The 24,141-nt window shown below is 24.1% G+C and overlaps 1 protein-coding gene across 1 annotated transcript; it reads right to left on the reverse strand.

Moving 5' to 3' along the window:
- Positions 1 to 321: 321 nt before the first annotated feature.
- On the reverse strand, positions 322 to 22,876 carry LOC113555581 (serine/threonine-protein kinase Genghis Khan). Its single transcript, XM_026960020.2, is given in 33 exon segments — positions 322 to 658; positions 726 to 886; positions 1,216 to 1,335; positions 1,745 to 1,829; positions 1,900 to 2,147; positions 2,211 to 2,396; positions 2,482 to 2,670; positions 2,733 to 2,832; positions 2,834 to 2,914; positions 3,451 to 3,704; positions 3,793 to 3,928; positions 3,999 to 4,145; positions 4,217 to 4,503; positions 4,576 to 4,780; positions 4,851 to 5,029; positions 8,019 to 8,125; positions 8,793 to 8,941; positions 9,414 to 9,525; positions 9,590 to 9,714; positions 9,854 to 9,995; positions 12,144 to 12,244; positions 12,311 to 12,530; positions 12,615 to 12,721; positions 13,248 to 13,372; positions 14,118 to 14,421; positions 14,491 to 14,613; positions 15,256 to 15,550; positions 16,386 to 16,534; positions 17,139 to 17,219; positions 17,291 to 17,481; positions 17,806 to 17,976; positions 18,049 to 18,115; positions 22,559 to 22,876. Coding segments are annotated over 32 exon segments (5,028 nt in total). The 5' UTR covers positions 18,086 to 18,115; positions 22,559 to 22,876; the 3' UTR covers positions 322 to 547.
- Positions 22,877 to 24,141: the final 1,265 nt, after the last annotated feature.

Consider the following 24,141-nt stretch of genomic DNA (forward strand, 5'->3'; position numbering starts at 1 on the left):
CTGTTATAGAACATAGTGAAATATTGTATCCTTATTCTTACAAAATATAAATTGAGATTTTATTAATTTCTAAAAAACATTCAAGAGTTATAATAATGATACCATTTTTCATCGAAGTTCAAAATTATTTTATAAATTCATAACTTGATATTATTGTCTTTTTGAAATATGTTTTTTGTATAATGGCCTATAATAAAAAGTTATTAAGTTTTTAAACATAAATACTTGAACTTATATTTTAAATAAAAAAAAAATTAATAAAATTTTTTTTATAAGTAATTCATTAAATTCACAAAATTCAAACTAGAAAAAGAAAAAGAAAGTAAAAAGAGATCCTTAAATGTTACTTCATTATTAGTTTTCACAAGTTAATAATTTCAAAAAATTGATCGCACAATGATGTCAGATATCCATCAATAATTTTAATAAAAAAAAATTATTTATGTGTTAGTACACTATAGCATTATTAATTAACACATTATACCTATAATAATAGTTTAACCTATCATATTGATAAAAAAAAAACATGTATTATACTATTTAACTATTAACTATCGTAACTAGATGATCCGTGCTCACGATTTGGACTTGGAGGAGTACTTGTATTACTACTGTTGTTTGAAGCTACAGAATGCCTTGAACTACCAATCTGATGATCCTATTAACAATATTAGTAATAATGTCTGAAGTATTATAAATAATATATGATTATTATGATCATTTACTTTATATTCATTTAAAGATGAAATGCTGCGATTTAATGAATGGGACATTGGTGGTAGATCTGTATCTGAGTGATGGTGTGAATAGTTAGATCCAAAAGATTCTGGTGTTCTTGGTGGGAGTATTGTTTTCTTTTTTATGTAAGATCTTTTTGCAGTAGATCCTAAAATAAATAAAACAAAGGATTACTATATTTTATTTTAGATAATTAATATTTTTATTTTAAACGTGCATTAAAATAAAACATTTTAGCTTAGTTTATTGGAAAAATTTAAGAATTCTTAAATTGTTATTAATAAGGAGAAATTACTAAACACAAATTATATTAAAAAATTAAAATTAATAGTTATAATTATATTCTATTATTTATGTTGTGAAATAAATAATTAAAAATCTTTTTTATTGGCTAGTAATACTTTTAATGTATGCTACACGTACTATTTAATATTACAATAGTCCATACAACTACATAGTAAATCATGCCAAGCTTACCAACAATTGGATGATAAACAGTTTTATTAATATCTGATCGTAATATTAAATTTTTACTTTCTTCAGGTGACTGACGAGTCATGTCAATCACATATTTTGCTCTTGCCATTTTGAACTTGTCTAAATTATAATATTTTGATTGTAATAAATACAATTGAATTTTTTATTAATATCCATTTAAAACTTTGTTGACAGATAAAATGCAGTTGACTTTAATTATTTTTTTATGTCGGTAAGTTTATTTATTTTAGTTTTAATATTTAACATTTTTATACATATTAAATAGAATGTGATTAACCCATCACTTTGAATTATTATAGTTGATGAATGGTAAAATAAAATTTATTTTAACAAAATTTTCATTAGCCTTAACAAGCCTGACCAACATGTTTAAATACAATTGTATAATTATTTCAATATTTTTTATTAATTATTAATTTTTACTAAAATCTTAAAAATGTATTAGTATCAAAACCTTTATTAATACTATTTTTTTAATCATTACTTATTAAAATAAAAAAGTAATTACCACTCAATGTGGAATGTTGCTGCGATGGACTTCGTGAAATTTGAAATGAATGCTTATTAGTTGTAGAAGTAAATGGTTGAAGAGGCTATAAATAAAAATTTTAGTTTTTTCTATATTGTAGACATTATTATTGATAAATATTAAATAATTATTACTTTAGTTGGAGGCATAGAATCCGCAGTTTCAACAGTTGTAGGTAAATCAAGCAATCTTTGAATTTGTATACCATCTCCTGGTCCCATATGACTGATATGGTTAAAATTAGTAGGAGCTGATATTATTTTCGACCTTCGATCAGGTCCTCTAATTGCTTTTTGTCCTTCACGCACTGAAAACCTTCTTCTAGTTCGTGGAATAGACATACTGCCAGTTAAATCTCTCCATCTGATGTTGATTAGTTCTCCTATAACAATAATATTCAATTTTACAAATTATAAAAACTTTTTGATATACTTTTTTAGCATACTTTGGTGTACATTGGACAAGTATATTATACATGGTAGGTCATCAATATAACACACAGTTAATGAGCCAGTATTATTAATAGGATGGGAATTTCTTAAGTTCAAAGTTTGAATCCAATCACCACTATCAGCATTAAATATATTTATATGGGTTTCACTATATATCAATAAATGACCATCACAATAACCTGTAGAAATTAAACAACAAGTTAAGTATAAAATATTCTTCATATATTAAATAAACCATAAGGTTTAAAAAAATACATAACTTACTAGCATCAATAAGATCACTAGGATACATAATTTCTCTGTCTCTTGATTTCCGACCTTGAGAATCTACAAAAATACCTAAAGATTGGAAGATGAGAAGAAATTCTCCTCTAGGAAGTTCAATTGCTTTGATTGCATCCATTGCAGAGTATGATAAGAAACCCATCATGTGATTATCAGGGTGTACCAAAGCTGTGAAACAAATAATATTATAAATAAAAAACTTTATACTTCACCTAAAATAATAATATTACAGATTGGATGATGATCTCCAGTTATATGGTAAACACTGAAGCCAGAATGGTAGCCGACACATAACCGTCCATCAGTAAATACAGTTAAACTTTGTGCTTGTAGATGGTAGCATTATTTCTCTAAGTCGCTTATGCCTCAATTTAGTCCTGGTTACCTCGTAAATAATCACCTGAGAAGTATTCTACAATGTAAATAAATAGATTTTAATTTAAATTAAAATAAGTTAAGAGAATATCGTACCTAAATATGCTGACTTTGTTTTACTTATAAATTTACTGTTATTTTTAATAATAAGACTGAATTGACCAATTATCATATTTCTAGGTAAAAATATTATCAGAGTATTTTTTTTTAAATATTTTAATTAGAGTTTTGAGTATTTAAAATTGAAAGAAAAAGCTTTTGTGGTTTCTAGGACTAAAAAGTACTAACAAACGCACAATATTTTTTATATAAATAAGAAAGATATATTAATTAAATAATTAATAATACTTTACATTTTAAAATACTCATAACTTGTTCTGAAATAAAAAAAATAAAAAAATAACAAGGTGCCCTAGACAATATTTTTATCTTTACGATTGATAACAGGTCAATTAACTCAAATATTAAAAAATAATAGAGTAAAAGTATTCTTCTCAATGTAATATTTGCTGTTAGTATAACTAAGTCAAGACATACCAGTACAAAATCCTCTTAAGGATTTCTTTATTTTACCTGTCGTTTTACAGCTATACACAAACAGTACTGAAGATTTGTCATACCAGGATACTTCTTCATCAGCCCAGTGCAAAATGTGATACAACCTTTACTTTCAACTACTTTAACCCATTCCACATCATCTCCATCTAAAGCACGGACTGGAATTAAACGAACTTGTCTTTGTTTACCAGATAATACAACAATAAGTTGCTCTTCTGCTATATAATCTATTTGAAAAATTTTCTTTGCTTCTCCAATTTTGGCGATTTCTAATGAAGGATTAACAGAAATTAGGTAAAATTATATATTTTAAAGTTGTGTAACAAAATATATTTATATTTATAAAACAATACACACCTAATTGATCTAAATCTATACAGTACAAACCATCTTCAGTTCCTATTACTAAACGATCGGGATCAATTATAGCACTAGCCATGGCATTTTTGGTAATTGAAATTGTATTATCCACGAGTTCTTTTGCTTTAAATATCTAAATTAACGAGAACAATAACTATTTGAGATAAAAACTTAAATTAAAAATATATAATTTGAACTCTTACTACCGTCGTATTGGGTAAATTATTCCTTTTCAAGATTCTATGTAATTCACTTAGAGCAACAATCCATTTATTTTTTTCACTTTCTGTGTCGGCTAACATTAGTGTTTGATTTTTGACTCCAGGTGGATCTAAAAGTGAAGTAGTTATCTAAAAAAATTAATAAATTAAAAATCAAACAATGGATTTATAAATAATTCAAAATCTGACAAAACACATACACGAAAGATACAAGGGATATCTTTTTTTCCAGCATGAATAACATCAGATTCTCTTACAGAAGAGACTGCAAATTCTGGATCACGCATATCTAACACTTGAGATACAGTTACTGCAGGTAAAGCATTTCGATCTTGCGAAATGTCATAAAGAAATAATTTGAAATCGCACACTACCACAAACTGTCTCACCCATCCTTTTTTAACACCACCAGATCTTGGCACTTTGACATAACCTTCATAAGCAGTACCTATACCTCGTGTGGGATCTATTCCTAATGGTCGTTTTGCTAAAATAATAATTGTATATTTAATAAGTTTTTTTTATATAAATGTTATATATGTAAAATATAGATAAATACTTTGATCAGGTGGCACTGGACAAAGCAATGGTACTTTATCTGAACAAATGGTGTGGCACACAAATCCACACACCTCACATATTACACCTTGCCGAACAAGACCAACCATCAATGATGTACAATGGTTGCATTTAGTTGGAGAAGAAAATGTTCGAACTACAAACTGATGACATTTTCCTTTTTCAGAAATTAAACTGTTAGGGTTCTAAAATATAAATATTAAATAATAAAAATATATTAAACAATAAAATTAAATAATAATATAAGCCACTGACTGTGTTATTGAAATCTGAAAAGCTAGACTTTCTAATTGACAGTGCTTTATTGTCATCAAAACTTCTGTCATAACTATCAATACTATCATTTAAATTAGATTTATTACTATTTCCAGTTGCAGATTCATTTAAAAAGTGATCTAAATAGGATAGTGGTGAACATGAAGATTGACCTAAAACTGTAAAATAATTAATTATAACACAAAAAAATAATAAATAGAAACATTGTAATTAAAATCTAGATTTAGTAAAAATTAAAACATATTTAATTAACACAATAACTAAAAACTTAAACATACAATTATTTTATAACTCTAAAAGGATAATAAAATAATATTTAATATGAATTGATTATATTCAGATATAAGAATCGATGACAAATTTAAAAATATTTTAATTTCAAGTTTGAACATTCAAATTCAAAATTTGTTTTTAATTAATGTTTTAATTAGTAACTAGTATTTTGAAATCAAAAAAATAATTGGAATATTTTATTTATTGACAAATAATTAATACATAAATATATTTGTACTAAGGATAAAATTAAAACAATTTATAGTTGTTTAATTTAAAAATAAGGTAAATATATATAAATGATTTATTTGTTAAGTGTGTAATGACCTTAACATAAATAAAAAATTTTGATGGCAGAAATGATGCTATTTCATGCACATAAAATTAATATAATAATAAATAATTTATTTATATTTACTTTTATTATTATCTAATTTATTTATAGTTTTATTGTGTTCTACTATTTCTTCAAACTGAGATTAGGTAATTATATAAAATGTATACACACTACATTGCATCTTATCAATAATCACACTACAATTTGACACATATTATACACAAGTCTAGCAATTATTACTTAAATTAATAAAAATTACATTAAAATGAATGTCTCAATAATTAGGTAACTTCCTTCAAACTTCTAGTCAGTGGTGTTAATAAAACAATTATGTTAAGGTTAACAGCTAGATGATTTCACACATTAATCTAATCATTACAAACCTATTGACAAAAGAAGTTCTAGTCAGAAATAGTATTGAAATAAGATAATGACGAGCCCCCAAACACAACTCGATAATCCAATAAACAAAGGCAACTTGCCTAATTAAATAAAACAAATTATTATAATCGTTATAGTAATAATTGTTACAGCATAGATTATAAAAGATAACTTTGTACAGTTTTAAATGTTTATAATCATTTCTAATATGATGAGCCAACAAATAAAGAATCAATATCTATCGCATAATAGTTTAAAATGTTAAGCCAAACTACACATATATTTTTTTTTTTTATTAATTATAAATAATATTAAATATTTGAATATTTTTAAGTAGAGTAGTTAGACTTTTATAGTTCAATGAGGTATTAGATAGCTCATTGCCTTTTTTATTGATGTTGAATAAGAGGAGACTATAGAATGAACTGTAGATTGAAGACATACGCATATTATCTATATTCATGAATTATAATTTAATCCCGCAATAGAAGTTAAATGAAGTATAACTTTAACTTGTAAGTGGGACCTCATAGTGAAAATATCAAGGATCAAGTTTCAAATACCAATTTTCTTAAGATATCTAAGTATTAAAGCTAGATGCATAAACTATGTTTCCACCATAATGTCGATTACATCTGTTAAAACCATTAATTAAAAGGGACATTCAAATTAAATAGATTAAGTAATGAAATTATTTTTATACCACACTAATAATCTAATTAACTTAAATAATAACTATCAACTATTTATTTAATAGATACTACATTATAAATAAATATTTACTAATTAATATCCTATTTTAGAAGCCTGTATTAGAATTTTTAATTGAAATATTAAAATATATTCCATAATATGGTTGCTGAAAAATCAATTAAAGTAAAAATTAAAAACATTATTTAAGCTGTGCAAATTTGCACATTTAATAGGAAACTTAAACATGTATACAATAGATAAACCACCATACTCTGAACATAATTGGCAGACAAACTACACGGGCAATCCTAGTTTGTGCACATCTACTGAGAATAAGTTTATTTGCACAAGTTTTATTATTTCGGATTATTTTTAATACAATTACTCATTGGCACACAAATTATGGATATACATTTTCATTATTACATTGTTTATACAGAACTTCAGCTCTATTTGTCTTGGTTGTTTATAATTTTAGTTTAATATATGATTTAAAGGCATAATTAGATAAGTCTTAATTCATCATCCTAGACCAAAATTTCTAAAATAAGTTATATCTCAATTTTTTACTAGGCAAATAATGGAAACCAAAAAATATTTAAGCCATTTACCGACCAATAAATTATTATTTTAATACTCTCGTAATAATGGACTGCTTAACAAATCAAGATTAGAATAAATATTATCAACTTCATAGAATTTTACATAAAGGAAAAACATTTCAAATTATGTTATGATCATATTTAAAGTCGACATGGATTTCTTAAGTAATAATTTGCAGATCAAGAATGTATATGATGATTAATTTTAGAAAGTTTTCTATGTTGATAATTTCTATCATTTATTTATGTTTATTTTTTAAAAATAAAGATACAAATAGCACAAAAATATTTTTTTATAATTTGAATTCTATAGACCTGAGCTAATAATTTGAGAAATAATAAAATAATACATAGATATAAACACATTAAATAATGTGGCACAAATGAATATAATATTTTGTGCACAAACAAGTTTCAGATTTTAAATGAGAAATTTTAAAATTTGTATGAATTAGTTATAGTCAACCACGTATAGCCATAACAATTTGCCACTATCTAATATATAATGAATTTTTATAAGATTTTTACCTAAATATTTTTATACTTTTGACTAGTCATATAAAATAATTTTTTTGTTTGCTTTTCTTAGTAAATTGGTTACATTCTAATCTGGAATTGAAAAAATACACAATGTTCTGAATATAATTTATAAGTCTAAAATAAAATTTAAATGATAATATAGTATAACAGGAAACCTAGATAGATCTTAGGTAATCTGTAATTATATGGCATAGAAACAAAAGATGTTCTAACCTATAAATATTTATTGGGAGAAAATAAAAGCGTAAATATTAACTATGCTGGGACACTACACTATGAAAACGCTATAGTATTGAACTATATCAAAATATTTTATCTTACAGGATTGTCTGGCATCTAGCTGATTTTGTAATTCCTTTATCATGTCATCTTTATCTTTCATATTATATACCAAAGATTCATACCGCTGATGAAAATCTCTTAATTCTCTGAAAAATTATGGAAAACATTTATTATTATAGGTAAATGAGTTAACTTAAGTTTAATTAAGATCAATAAGGATTTTTACTTTGAATGTCTTGGACAATGCTTTTACTAGCATCTAAATTAAATATTTGTTATAGTACAAGATAATTTTTTGTAACTTTTTAGAATTTCTGTTTATTGAAAAAACATTTTTTAAGTTAAAATTTTACTTTCAAAATTGAAACTCAAACTTGTAAAATTACTAAACTAAATCATGAATCATGATTTAATCTATAGACATTTTTAGAACTATATGGATTAACATTATAGTTTCAGTTTAATTTTTATATTTATTAATGTAATGGAAAAATATTTTAAATAATATTTTTAAGTAATTTTACAATTTAAAGCTTAAAGTTAGGTTCCAGTAATTATTCACATTAAAATTACTAATCATTTTTAATATTCATCATAAATATGTATTTTGGTATAAGCAAAAATTCTAAAAATCTAATATACTTTTAATAAAAAATAATATTATTAGCATATTGCTAATAGTATGATATAAATTAGAATTATTTGTTAGAATATTATAGCTCCTTTTCCAACCCATCGATGTCTATCCAAAAATCATGATATTATGTTCTTTCACAAAATATGAGTACATATATGAAATAAGATAAATCGTACTTTTGCATTGCAATTAATTCTGATCGAGTCTTGCTTAACTCTTCACCTATTGATTGCTTAGCTTGAATTTCTGACTGCAATGAACTTTGAAGGTTTAAAAGTTCCATTTTATCAAGTTTTTGGCTTCTTCTATTTCTCCAACTATTATCCTAAAAATAAAATAAAATTTTTTTAATAACAAATACATCTACTCGGCAATAGTTGATTCTAAGATGCTTATATTTATATAAGATAACGAATAACTAATAAATATTCTACAATTAAACAGGTGTCTTAAAACTATAAAAATTAATAAAATAAAATCGACAAAATATTCATTACTTATAGTCAAATAGTGGGAAAAAATTGAATTTTGATTTAAAGGATTACCTTTTTTACTAAAAAAAAGTATATGCTCAACAATTATAAAACAAAAAATAAATGAATACATATTAGAGTGTACTAATATCAAAATAATAATGATTAAGTTGATATAATGAAAATATTGTATAAATTTATATATTTTTATTAATATAAAATAATTTAAAAAAAAAAAAAAAGTCCAAATATTTTTGAACTATAAGTAAACTATTTGAATGAAAGAAATAAATTAAAATGTAATGTATTAAATATTATTCTTACTAAAGCTGATTGGCCATTATTATTTGGACACTGTTTTAAATATTCTAATTCTTCTTTCATTTTTGCTGCCAAAACTTGCAAATATCCTCTAGCATCTTTTTCATCACTAATCCTAAAAATATAATTTATAAAATAAAAATATAATATAATATGTAAGGTGAATATTTAATTTTTACCATTGAATTATGTCTGATATTTGAGATTCTAATTGATTAATAGTCTGTTTTTTTACATGTAATTCATCTTTCAATCTTTTATGTTCAAATTCAATTGAACGGATTATTTCATTACTTTCTTTTTTCTGAAATTATTTTTTTTATATTTAACAAAATCTAACTAATATAAATATTAGTTTTATTAACTCTAGTACAAAGTTATAAAATTATACTATAACAAAATTATTTCAATAACTATTATAAACAAATCAAAGACAAACATACTTCTTTTTCTAAAGACTTTTGAATAACTTCATTTTCAAATATTTGATCTTTCAATTTGTTAGTATCCAAATTATATTTTGCTTGTTCCTTGCTGATATTTTCATTATATTCTACTTCTAACCGTTCAATCTCTCCTTTCAATCTATTTAAGTAATTTACATCCATTAATTTATAAATCAACAAATTAATTTTTTATACTTGCTGTATAATTAAAATATTTATAAGTAGATTAATATCATAAAGAAATGATCAGCTCATCTTAAATATTATACATATTTAATTGTATAATATTAACATATATTTAATCATAATGTAAATGAGACAAAACCTAATAGAATTAATAAAATAGGATATTTTTGTTAGAATACTTTTACATTTACCAAATAAAACAACGTAACATTTTTATGTTTGGAACAAACACGAGAAGTTACTCTACTATAAAACTAGAAAAAGGCACAAAGAACTAAGCTACATTGTGTATATTACAACAAAATATAACTACCAACATTTATAGCATTCAATCGTACAAACACAAATGTTCCTGCGATCATTAGGGATTGAAATATTTCATTTTTCAGCATTTGGTACAATAAAAATATTATCAAAAATGCTATAAAAGTAGGGAGCAAAAAACAAATACATGGCTCTTGGTATGTCATTGCTTACCACCTTATATAATATCAATATGATGAAGATGTTACAAGTAAAGATTTCTTGAATAATATATAAAATTTTATTTTAATATTTTTTTTGTAACTTCAATTTTATTAGGAAAGATAAACTATACACTAATTATTAGTATAATTGTAGTTGAACATTTTTATACTTGCACATTTCACTTAGACTATTGTAAATAATTATAAATTTACTTTTATCATAATATTATACTATTTAAAAAAAATCATAATATTAGATAGATGAACTATAATGAAAAGTTTAATATTGTGAGTTAACGTTTAATGAACTCAAAATATGAAGTAAAATGTATAGGTTTATTGATTTTACTTTACTGTGGTAATAGATAGAATATAATAAAATAATATTATAATATATATTGTATAGATCAGTGGTTCTCAACCGCCATGATAAAAAAAAGATGCCGGTCTATATAATATTGGAAAAATTATATTTCCAGAGTAGTGGTTAAACGATAAAGTTAAACCTTATATATTGTAACCAGACTTCACACTTGGAAATATTTATTTGTAAGTATTTGTTATTAGATTCTGACATCATTGATTATAAACTAGTCGTACAAATTACAAAATAACAAAACCGGTTTTCAATTGCGACTGAAATGTCACCAGATTTGAATGAAGTATTGAGTGAGAAAGTTAAAATAATTAATTTTATAAAATGCAATGCCTTTAATTCAAGGTTATTTTCAATTCTATGAGAGGAAATAGGATCTAGGCATTCTCTTTTATTAATGCATGCAAAAGTTTGGTGGTCATCCCTCGGTAAAGTCTTGGCTAAATTTGTTGAGTTAAGAAAAGAAATCGAATTATTTTTAGTTAAAAAAAAAAAGCAATTATATCTTATTCATACACAATACTGAATGGATCACAAAATTTACTTACTTATCTGATATTTTATTTTAACATGATAAATACTCTTAATTTAAGTTTACAAGGTCCGCTTACAACAATTTTCACAATGTATAATAAAGTTTATGCATTTAAAAAAATAATACAGCTGTGGATAACTCGTATTCGGGAAGGAAATTATGAGATGTTTCAATCTTTTTCATCATTTTATGAAACTAACGAGGTAGACATTAATAATAACACCATAAAAATGAAAACAAAAAGGTTGAGAACCATTAGTATAGATTATACATAGAAACAGAGCTTCAAAAAATATAAATATGGAACCATACATTTTGCAGAATTCTGATATACACTTTTAAATGTAAACTTAACTGACAAAAATATAAGAATCCTGTTTTAACGAATTATAAGATATTATTTAATACTGTTTTATTTCTAATATAGGTTAGGATTACAGATTCTCAGATACTTATTAATTTATTTAATTTAATAATTTAGTTATTAAATTGTTTTTAATTATGAAATCTAAGATTTTAAACATGAAATTTTATTCCCGGTGGTTAGCATACCAAAACATGAAAGGTCTTCAAAAAATTTTTTTGAAAAATACATATCATTGCTTTTACAACGAGTCCTGAATCTAAAATATTTCTTTATAGTTTTATAATAAATAAAAAAATATTTTAAGTTCACATTATATAGGTACGTCAAGTGTTAATTTTTTTTTATATTTTACATACCGAATTATTTCTTGCATTGCTCTTTGGTTAGCATTTTCATTAGTTTCAAAATTATTGCTAGCAAATGACGGTGGATTAGATCGTTCAATTTCACTCTTATACTAAAAATAATATTTTTATTATAAAGTTATCTTCATATCAATTAATATTACAAATAATTTATTTACTTGATGGTACATTTCTTCATTTTTTTCACGCAGTTTACGTTCATTAATAACTTCAGCTATAGATTCTTCTAATCGACTTTCAAGTTCTCTACGAACTTTTTCTGAACGACGAACTTCTTGACGTAATATATCTATTTTTGACATAGCCTCTTCTAATTCTTCCTCTTTATCTCTAACAAGCCTAGAGAGCTTTTGTTTATGTTGTCTGAGTTCAGATAACCTAAAATAATTGAAACAATTATAAACCACTAACATCACAAGAAAATATTCTTCTTAATCAGCAGAATTAATATTATACACATACTTATTAGTAACATGACCATATTCAGTCATAGCATTATTCTTTTGTCCCATGGCATCCATTAATTCTATTTCTTGAGCTTTTAATTTTTCTTGTGTTTCTTGTTTTTCCTAAAAATAAAATGTTAACTGTATTACACTAAACAATTTAAAAGTATTAAAAATAAAAGAAATTTTTAACTGCATTTGTAACTAATATTACTAAAATGTTTTAACTTACATTTTGAATTAAGAAATAATAGTGTTTTATATTTCAAACAATAGTAATTATAATTTTTACATTAAACTCAATAGAACAATAGTTGTAATTTACTAATTTATACTTAAAATGTTTTCTAAGCATTTAGTATTTAATACTTTACAAATATTGATTGATAGTAAACTATCAATCAATATTTGTATAAATGCAATTTTGTAGGATCTTTATATTTTATTTATAAATAAATACATTTTTTGTTGATTATACTAAATAATTATTGCTATATTATGCAGGCTAGATGTGGTTATTAAACCAAATTTATTGTTCCACTCGTCAATTAGGATAGACCGTTGATTTTTTTTATTAATAATAAATACTAAATACCCAATCAAAAAAAAATATAAAAATAAAAATTTAAGGTTATAATCAATTACTTACTTTTTGGAGTTCTTCTTTTTCTTGTTGAAATTTTTTTATTATAATATCCAATTCATTTTCATCACTAAAAGAAGCATTATGAATTTTTTTATTTTCTTTATATTTTTTTAATTGATCTTCGGAATCTAAACATGAATATAATGTGAATTAATATTTATATATAGTAAATTATATTATATTAATTTATTTATTTTATTTAGTTTATAAAACTATGTTGTAATTGAAAATAATCTGTCTTTAGTAAGGACTACATCTTAAAAGTTGACATTCTGTTTTTCATTTTTACTTGAGTAAATTTATTAATACAATGATATATCCTCCAGTTCTTTAAATTATATTAAAAATTAATTGTAAAAATAAAACAAATAAAACATATTTTATTTGATATTATATTGATTTATTTTAAAATTAAAATGTGGGTATATGTATATGTGATACAGTATCAAATCATTATAAAATATTATTATTTTTATTTCTTAGACTTTAAAACATTGAATCAAAAATATACTTCTTTACAATTTTATTGTTGCATCTAGACTCAACAGACAGTAAAACAGTGGCTGCCTTCCTGCTGCATCTAACACTGACTATATCCCAAGCAATTAATTAGTGTTAAACATTGCCAAGAAATTGTACCTTTGTAAATTATTATAGAACTAGTATTCTATTGTTTAATATAACTTAAGCAATAAAACTAAACTAAAAATGACCTAGCTTTTGTATTTTATTAACAATAATTCATAACACAGAAAAAAAATATTGAATACTATATATTCCAGTAAACTTTTCAATAGTATTAATTAACAAAGAAATACTGATGAACTATTTCAAAGTTAAATTAGTAAAAAAATCAAATAATATTATTTCAACCTTCTACTTCACTTTTTCCTTCTTGAGATCGCATTCTTTTAGTTGTTTTTCCCGATGAAAGTGACTTTCCAATAGATCCAAGATCTGATACAAAGCTATTTTGAGTAAAAGTAAAACCAATAAAAGGTAAATGTAGAGCAGAAAATATAGGATTTGAAGGAGTAGGAGGAAATATATCAGTTTTAATATCAATTTCTTCAACATCAAAATGGCTGGTATCAGTTGGACTAGACACTTCAGGAATATATGGCGCTACACTGTCTCTAATAGTATCCCAATCTACACCAATAAACCAATTATGTTCCTGGAAAATTTAATTTTAAAATAAAATTATAATTATTAAAATTATTATGAGTATTATAATTTAACTTACTTTGAAGTCATTGATGCCAGTTTGTCCTAATCTTTGTTCAGCACTACAAATGAGTTTTTTCATTAAATCTTTTGCTTCTTCGGAAACTTGTACTTCTTGATCATTTGGGAAATCAAAACAATTCTAGAACATAGATTGGAAAATAATTATTTTTTTGTTGATCATAACAATTAAAATCTCAATTTGTCAAATGTTGAAATATAAAAGTCATGAAATTATATAGTAGAAGAAAATTAGGATAAAAATTAATTTAATTTTGACAAATATTTATCAATCAAAGAAAATGAATACATCTATTATAAAAAATAACAAATATAAGACACTACACAAATAATATATAATGTAAAATTAGTGTATATTCTCAATAGTTATAGTTAAATTAGTTAATAAAAAGCAAGTAAAATATGATATTAATTATTATTGGCCGCACATTTTGGGTCGTTCAGATTACTATATCTATAAGATAAAAATTAGCAAAAGAAAGAAATAATGAATCTTGTAATAAATTTGTAACTATTCATGAATTAGTATAAATAATTGAATATATAAATTAAAAATTAATAAATATTGAAATAAAATATAATACTGACATTTATAAAATTATAATTATATAATATCAAAATAAACAATGAAAAATAAAAATAATATTATACCTTTGAAATTCATTATAATCAGTGTTAAGTTTTTACAATACTTCAAAATGTTAATTTAATACAATTGGAAGAGAAATATAAGATAAATTCTTTAAAAAATAAATATAATTACCTTGTGATTCATTATTTTAGCATAAGTATGTACAAGAGATTCAGCATAAAATGGAGTTTCTCCATAAATCATTTCGTACATACATACTCCCAATGACCACCAATCACATTCTCGTCCATAACAACCTTGTCCATCTTCAATAGCTTGTAATATTTCAGGAGATATATAATCTGGTGTGCCAACAGCAACATTGCTTTCAACAAAACCATTTGAACCCACTTTTAAGCATGATCCAAAATCAGCCAAACGTATATGACCATTAGCATCCAATAATACATTATCAGGCTTAATATCTCTGTAAATTTAATACTATATTATTAGATTCTAAATAAATTTCTATTTACTACATTTTAAATGATAATTTTCTTAGTAAAAAATGTGTTGTATTAACAAATATGAATCTAAATAACTTTATTTAACTTTGCATATTTAAAATTTATTTTTCTAATATATTTTTGACATTATAGAATCAATTTTTGGAATCTGAAATAATTTTTAATAACAGTTCTTTTTCATTATAATATTCATATTATATCATATATAATTTATTTATACATAACATACAATACAAGTAAGTTATTGGCAATAATACAATAATAATATGACACAGATTTTCAATATTCAATTAAATATGTAAATGACCAATTATCAAATGTAAAGGTAAGACATTTACTGTATTTGTTAAAATACATAAAAATCTGCTGATTCCGATTATTATATTATATATTTGGTTTCTTAGAAATATTTAATACATTGAGTATACAACTTAATTTGTTTGTTAATATTAAATAATATTTTTTACAAAGTGGTATTGTATATTAATTTTACAGATTTAAATGAGCTACATTAAGATCAATATTGAACAAACACAAAACTAAAATCAAGTCTATAATTTTTTTGTAAACCTTAGAAAATATGGCTTCTAATCAATACAAATAACAACCATGAAGTGAAAATTTTATCAGTATATACATTAGTTATATACTTTGACTCAATGTATCAATAACAAAGAAATAGAGTTTTTATTTAATTACTATTCAATAAATCTAATTTTAGCATTTTATTTTCATGCAACAATGAAACTCTACTTTGGTTGTTTAATACATTTCTAAAAAAATGTTATAACTCACCTATGAACATAATGTAAATCATGAATTGAATTAATTGCTAATATCATTTCAGCAATATAAAATCTAGCCATGTCTTCAGGAAGGCGATCAAAAAATTTGCTCAATAAAGTCAATAAATCTCCTCCGCAATAATAATCCATAACAAGATACTGAAATACATTTTTAATGAAAAAATTGATTTAAATTATAATCATACTACACATTAAAAGTTAAAATACAAGTAAATAATTTCAAACTAAACTTTTCAAAATAAAACCTATTACAACTTTTAACGGTGTGAAATAGATTATTAGAAGGGATACACAATTTAGCTATTAAAGTTAAAGGTATATAAAGGGTATTAACTATTAAGTATGATTTTATTAATATTTAAATTTTAAAATTAATTATAAGCATTTAAAAATTGTAATATTTTACACAGTTGTGTTTAATAACATAATTTTGAGATGAAAGATCAATCTACATATAAAGATATATCAATGATAAAAATAGTGACTCAACAATGCTTTTACTAAACACAAATTTACTATGATACTAGTTGGAGATATTTAACTGTGTATAAATATATATATATATGCTAATCATAAACAACATTTTTAAAAATTTGTTGTCAATCTTAGTACCGTTCAAAAACCATTTATTATATTTAATAGGATATTAAATTTTAATTATCAAGTTATAAGCAATATAAATGGTTTATAACTTGTATAGGTATATTCTTTTAATTGTATTTTATAATATTTAAAAAATTACCAAGTTTGTTTCATCTTGAAAAGCATAATGTAAGTTAGTTATCCATCTACGATCACCATACACCAAAACATCTCTTTCTTCCTGAAAATTCATTTAATATATAAATAATTATTTAACATTTTATCATATTAGTATTCAAAACATTAATTTACTTGAAAACATGCTGTTTCAGCTCTTTTAAGCATCTCCCATTTATTAAGAATTTTCATAGCATATACTTTATCTGTTCCTTTCATATGTACAACACATACTTCTCCAAAAGCCCCACGGCCAATTACTTTGATGGTCTCAAAATCATCTCTAGTCAAACGCAATGACTTAACACATAATGCCACAGGTTTTACTATAATTATAAGTAAAACACATATTTAAAATATTATTTTAAGTAATAGTCTAAATGATCAGTTTTTTTTCTTTTTTAATTTCAATCATTCTATGAGCTGTACATAATATAATATGCGACACAATAAACGTAAGTGATAACATTTATTTATTTAATATATTAAAAAAATTTAAAGGCGTGATCAAGAAAGAACCACAACAACTGACAAAACACTTCGGTATAATTCAGTGCTAATAATTAATAAGAACGAATTTGTAAAAATAAAAAAATTGCAGATATCTATTATTTTTTATCAATAATCAATAATCAATAATTAATACATACCAAATTCTATAAAATCAGATACAGTCTTTTCTCTGCGTAACGATGAATTATTACATTCATCATATAATACAAGCAAGACATCTAAAAGGGTTTCAATACTGAAGCATTTTCCTTGTCCTTGTATTGGACCTCCTAAAAATAATGCTTCCAACTGTCTCAGTCGATTATCGCCTAAGAAATTTAATAAAAAAAAAAAAATGAAAAATATGTAATTAATAAAAATATAAAATTGAACTATATTACCTGATAAAAGTTTTATATCAGTCACAACTTCCGACATGGCATTCCCGTGACTTGGCAACTAAAAAATCTAAAAATATATACATTTATATAAATTATATTTATACTTTATAGTTGATATATTATACTTAAAGTAACTGAAATTGAATTTTGTGTAAAAAATATATTACCTGAGGTAATTCACATACCAATGAAATATATCATAATTTTTGCTATGCTTTTTAATTAAATCTACTTTAAAAAATAGTAAGTAAAATATATGTTTAATATCATAGTTTAATTTAATAAAACTAAGAATTGAAATCAGTAAATGATAACTTAAACTTTAAGGATTAAAGACCTATACTATATTAAGCACTTAATTTATGATATATTTTTTTTACAATATTAAATAATATGTTTTTACATCCAGACCATCCAATTGTTAAATGCTTATAAAATTAAAAAATGTCTTTAAATTATAAAATGAGATTCTAACTCAAGATAATGAACTCAAACAAATATTGAACTGTGTGGAAACATACAAGTAATAAATAATAGATAGTTAAATACATATAAAATATAAATATATAAAAATATAAAGCATAAACTAAAGAAAAGGATTAAAAAATCATGAATGGCTTATTATGATTATTTATTAAATAACTAACGAGTGTCTCCAAAAGAATGCAGGATTTAAAACTGCAATAGATCAAATTTATTTATGCAAAAAAAACATCATTTTCTTCAGAAGAGGTTGAGGTTTGAACATGAAAAAATAATATCGGGCATATGCCCCCCTACTAGCCCTACATGCAATCACTTAGTCCATGAAATTTTTCATCACCCAATCACATATTGCCCATCAAGTTTGTAGAGAACACGTCCAAACACCAAACCTACCCACTTCGATCTTGCAATTTGACATTGTGTGATTTTTTCCTATGGGAATACAATAAGTCACAAGTTTACCAGAACAAACCATGCAATTTATTGGGCCTTAAAAATATGAAATATTGATATGTGATAGGGTGGTTTCAGTTTTCAATACATAGGAACTATTATATATGTGTTCATTTTTTTAAAACTATTATATCATAATAGATTAAAAAATAGACAAAAATTATTAGACATTAAACCAAGAGAATAATGAAAATTAGTATCAATAGTAGTATATAAGTAAATAAATGATAAGTGATAAGAAATATATCTTAAGTCGAAGCAATAATTCCTACATAAAAACCTAACCTAAATACATCCATGATTGTACTTGTACATCAGGTTTATTAAATTCTAGTATTAAATATATTATACTAATCTTAGAAACTCTACAACTTAAATATGTCTTGTCTATAAACATAAAAGTTATTTATGTTTATTATTAATTAATTTCATAATAAATAACCAAATTTAAATAGGTAAGTGTTATTCTACAGCCTTCCAAATTAACCTAGTCATAACTTAATGTAAAAATTAAAAGATTTTATTTTAAAATTGAATACATAAAATGAAATTTAATTTAATACATCATAGAATTAAATTATGCTAAGAGATTTACTCAATGTATGCAATATCTATATTTTTTATTTTATAACTCTAATGTAAAAATTAAAATTCAATAAATATTCACTTTTTATACATTATAAACTCATTTATAACAATCATATTTAATAAAATATATATTTATAACACTTAATGAAAAACAAAAAATGATTTTTAATTACTTAAAACATATTCTAATAATAACGTAGATTACATTTAATCATGATACAAACATAAAACATAATATTATTATCGCAGACATAATATTATATTCTATACTAAATACTTCCTAATAAATACATAGTTTAGAAACTAATACCAATATATTTATCAGTAACAATAACTTTCTAAAGTCTCTAAGGATGATGAAATTATATGTTTTATTTTTCAATAAAAACTATAAATAGATTAATTTGCCAAGCTTATTTTGCCTCCTTTTTACTATAGTTAAATACAATTTATTTTAAGTGTTTTTGTAATACTTAAGGAGTATCCTGTGAAGATACAAATTTCTATTTTACAAATAAAACCCTTTTTTAATTAAAATTATTTGTAATTCATCTTTAAAAAAAAAAAGTACCTAATCCAAAATTCAAATGAGTAATTTTTGAGTTAATAAAATATTTCTATTAAGATTAAGTCTTTGAAAATGGAATATTGGATCTTGGATTTATTATACTTTGATCATTTTTACAAATTATAAATGTAGATAGATTAATATTTATTACTAAAATATGTATAATTCGCCATAGCCCTCATATTTTCTAAATTCATTGTCATCCACCTATTAACAAAGTTAAATAACTCAAAAACTAATAGTTTAAAGTTTGATTTTAAAACATTATATGTTCACTAAATAATTTACTGAAAAAAAATTGTATCACTATAGGACACATCTTCATTATCAATGCTAAAAAACAGATTTTTAATAACTGCAATATTAAAGAAAAAAGACTTGAACATACTTAGTTAATATTATGTCTATATAAAGTACCATTTGTATTTGTGAATAAGTTAATATTAAATTTTGCTGAATTCCTAACCAACCAAAAAATTAACAACTGGAGGATGTCCAAATTTTATCATGTTTTAATTTATTTTGATAAGTTTATAATCTTCTAAAGTTATAAATTAAGCACTTTTAATTATTCAACACATAAAAAACACAAAACTGTCTGATAAGTAAATATATTAGTTATTAAAGAACAAAATGTTAAGTTATATTTCAAACACTTAAGATTATGTAATTAAATTATTGGTGGGTTATAAAAAGTTAAACTAAAATCAAACTAAAATAATAAATATATATAGGGACTTCTTAGTTAAAAAATGGTTGTTTCAAAAATTTTTAAATTAACCGTTCTAAATGTTATAGTTGATAAAAATCAAATTCAGAGTACAATTTATTAATATAACTTAAAAAAAATACTCAAATTTTTTTTATTATTTATTTAATCAGACTAAATATGAATGATGGAATTATAATTTCAAATGTTTAGCTCCAATGACTAAACCGAAAAAAAATAAAGTAACTAATTCAAGCTATACAGATAAACAATGATACAGATTCAATAACTTTTTAAAAAAACTGAAAACAATAAATTTAAAAAAAAAATCATCAAATAAATAGACTCGACTTATTTTTATAAAATTGTATCAATAATAATTAATTTAAATACATTTTTTTATTTTTTCATAGATATCCTACATGAATAATTATGACATTTATAACCTAGAACACAGTTCACAAAGATCAAAATAATTAAAGAAAACGATATATTTTAAATCAACATCCAGATTTTTTTATCATAATTCTTAATAATTATAATTCATAAATAATGCACCTAGGAACTCATAAACCTCCTTTTAATTATGTAAAACAGTAATTGATTTAATTGAATATAAATACAACAACTGTGTATTTATATTTATTAATATTTTATAATTTGTTTATTAGTCTTTCTTTTTATTACTAACTAATAATTTTAAGAACCATTACATCAAAATATTGGTTATTTTTATTTTTATCAAGAAAAAAAAAGTAGTTTATTATTGAAAAAGCAAATATTTTTAGGAGTTGTAGTACTAAATTAAATAAATAACAATTAATAATAGATACTACTATAATCATATAAAATATAAGTACATTAAATCTTAGAATACTTTTAAAAAATTAAAAGTAATTAACAGTAAATATCAAAATTCAAACATAACACAATTACAGTTTATTTCATAATACTAACAGATTATTACCTAACTATTCATCCAATATCAGCCTCTCAATAATGCAAAAACCATAAATTATAGTATTTCAATAGGTACACTACAATAAATAACAACAGAATATTTTGTTTTTAAACTATTAATTATTGATAATATTATACTAGTATATACAATACATTAGTAATATACTAATTTTTTACATTTTAAATAGAATTTAAAAGATATATGAGCTGTGTTTTGTTTACCAATAAATATACCTATGAACAAATTAAAATTAAATTTTAGTACCTTCTACAATACCAAAATTCTAGCTCAAACAACTAATTCTACCTACATATACACCATACATTTAAATAATTGATCGATTCAGTCATTATATTCTACAATAATATTAACACATCATTAAAAACTATACTATTACTTATTGAAATTGCAATTAATCATGAGAATACATTCAAAGTTAAAATAAATATTTCGTTTTTGAGTACAGCATTACAAAGTTAGCATTGTATTTAACTTAATCAAACATTATGTGTGCAATTGAATTTTCTGCATTGAGGCAAGCGCCCATGGTAGTAACTAAATAGTCAACCAACGATCAGTGTAGAAACAGTTTGACAAAATATGTGAGCCAATAAAAACAAAAACCATATCTGACCACTATTGGTGACTACGGGTGGGTGACCGACGCGAACGTCGCAACAGTTAATCGTTTGGATGCAACGTTGTTATGGATGCAGAAACTACTAACTATACATTATTTACTCACCGGAATTAATTATTATACTGTTGTTTGCGATCAGTACGTTGTATGCAGTGCCTCGGACGACGTCAATGTATTCAGGTACCCCGCGCCATCCCGAGACCGACTGACCAGTCACCCGATGCGTCCATCACGACTGATAGGATCAACAATTCGACGCACGTGTAACAGCCGCGCAACGTCTTTTCTTTTACGTTTCTTTCGTCGCGTATTTCCTGTTTTGGTAATTTGTTAATTACCTCCGTCGTCCGGAGCTCGGTGTTAGCCACTGAAGAATACCTAGTTTTTTTTCTTATTTCGTTACCCGCGGTATCACGAACGTTTGGAGTTCGGACGTCGTATAATCTCATACGCTGCGCGCTGTTGACGAGGGAATTTCGACAACGCGAGTCGGACCGGCACGCAACGCAACGCCGCGCAACGGTACCATTATTTTTGGGCGCGTTGACCTTTCGAAACGCATTCTGATGTGCGCGTTGCACCGGACCACTCCGAATCGAACGATTATAGCGCGGCGGTGTCGACTGTCGAGGCCTCGAGGGCACCAGCTGCTGCTGCAACTTGCCCGCCCGCATATTTAGCACGACAGACGACAGTGGTTGTACGGCGTGATCGAATGACCGAATCGTGTATAATAATAGTATTAGTACATGATTTAACACTTATACCCACTCTATATTATAGACGTACATCTACACTAATTACTCCGCACCAGTCCTTCTCCAGTTCTCCATTTAGATCGTCATCCAATTTAGATTTAATACCCATAATAATAGATCAACCAGCATATTAGATCTACTACAATTTGTTCTATTACTTTATTACATAATATATGTATTATATAGCAATAGCATTTTATCCTAAAGATACATACCTAGCCAAACATTTCTGATATATAAGTATATAAGATATAACTATTATCTATTGCTGTATAGATAGGTCCTAAGCCGTAGTACTAAAATGTCTAGAGGTATTGATAAATTATGACACTATCAAATATAATGGTCTATGTCAGTATAGACTATAGATAATTTTATAATATGAGTCTTTATAGTGTATACTAGAGAGCCTAAATATCTAAATATATCTAAATATTATCTAGGATATCTAGTGTATACACTGCAGTAGTGCATATACTTGCATAGTTGCAAATGTCATTTGGTATGATTGCTATGTATATTATACGTATAAAAACACCTTACAATTAATGAATTATACCTGGCATTAGTGGCATTGCGCCAGCCTCCAATTAAAGTTTTCAATCCGCCAAATACCAATATAAAATAAGCTATAGCATTTCTAACATAAGAATTCTGGACTTCTGGTACCAATCAAATATTCGTAATATAGGTACATTGTATGAAACAAATCATTATTTTTTTAAACATTTTAAGAAATTAAAATTAAATTATCTACTATACAAAATTCTAAAGTATTGCATATCATACAACGATTACAACCAATTTTAATTCTAATAATTTAATATGTATTTCAGTATTTCATTCTGAGAGGCAGCACGGAAATTATACAATATACAACCATAGGCGTGCGCACAGGGGGTTCCGGGTGTACCTGGGCACCCCTGACGT

The sequence above is a fragment of the Rhopalosiphum maidis genome, chromosome 3 (genome assembly GCF_003676215.2).
Source record: "Rhopalosiphum maidis isolate BTI-1 chromosome 3, ASM367621v3, whole genome shotgun sequence".
Taxonomy (NCBI): domain Eukaryota; kingdom Metazoa; phylum Arthropoda; class Insecta; order Hemiptera; family Aphididae; genus Rhopalosiphum; species Rhopalosiphum maidis.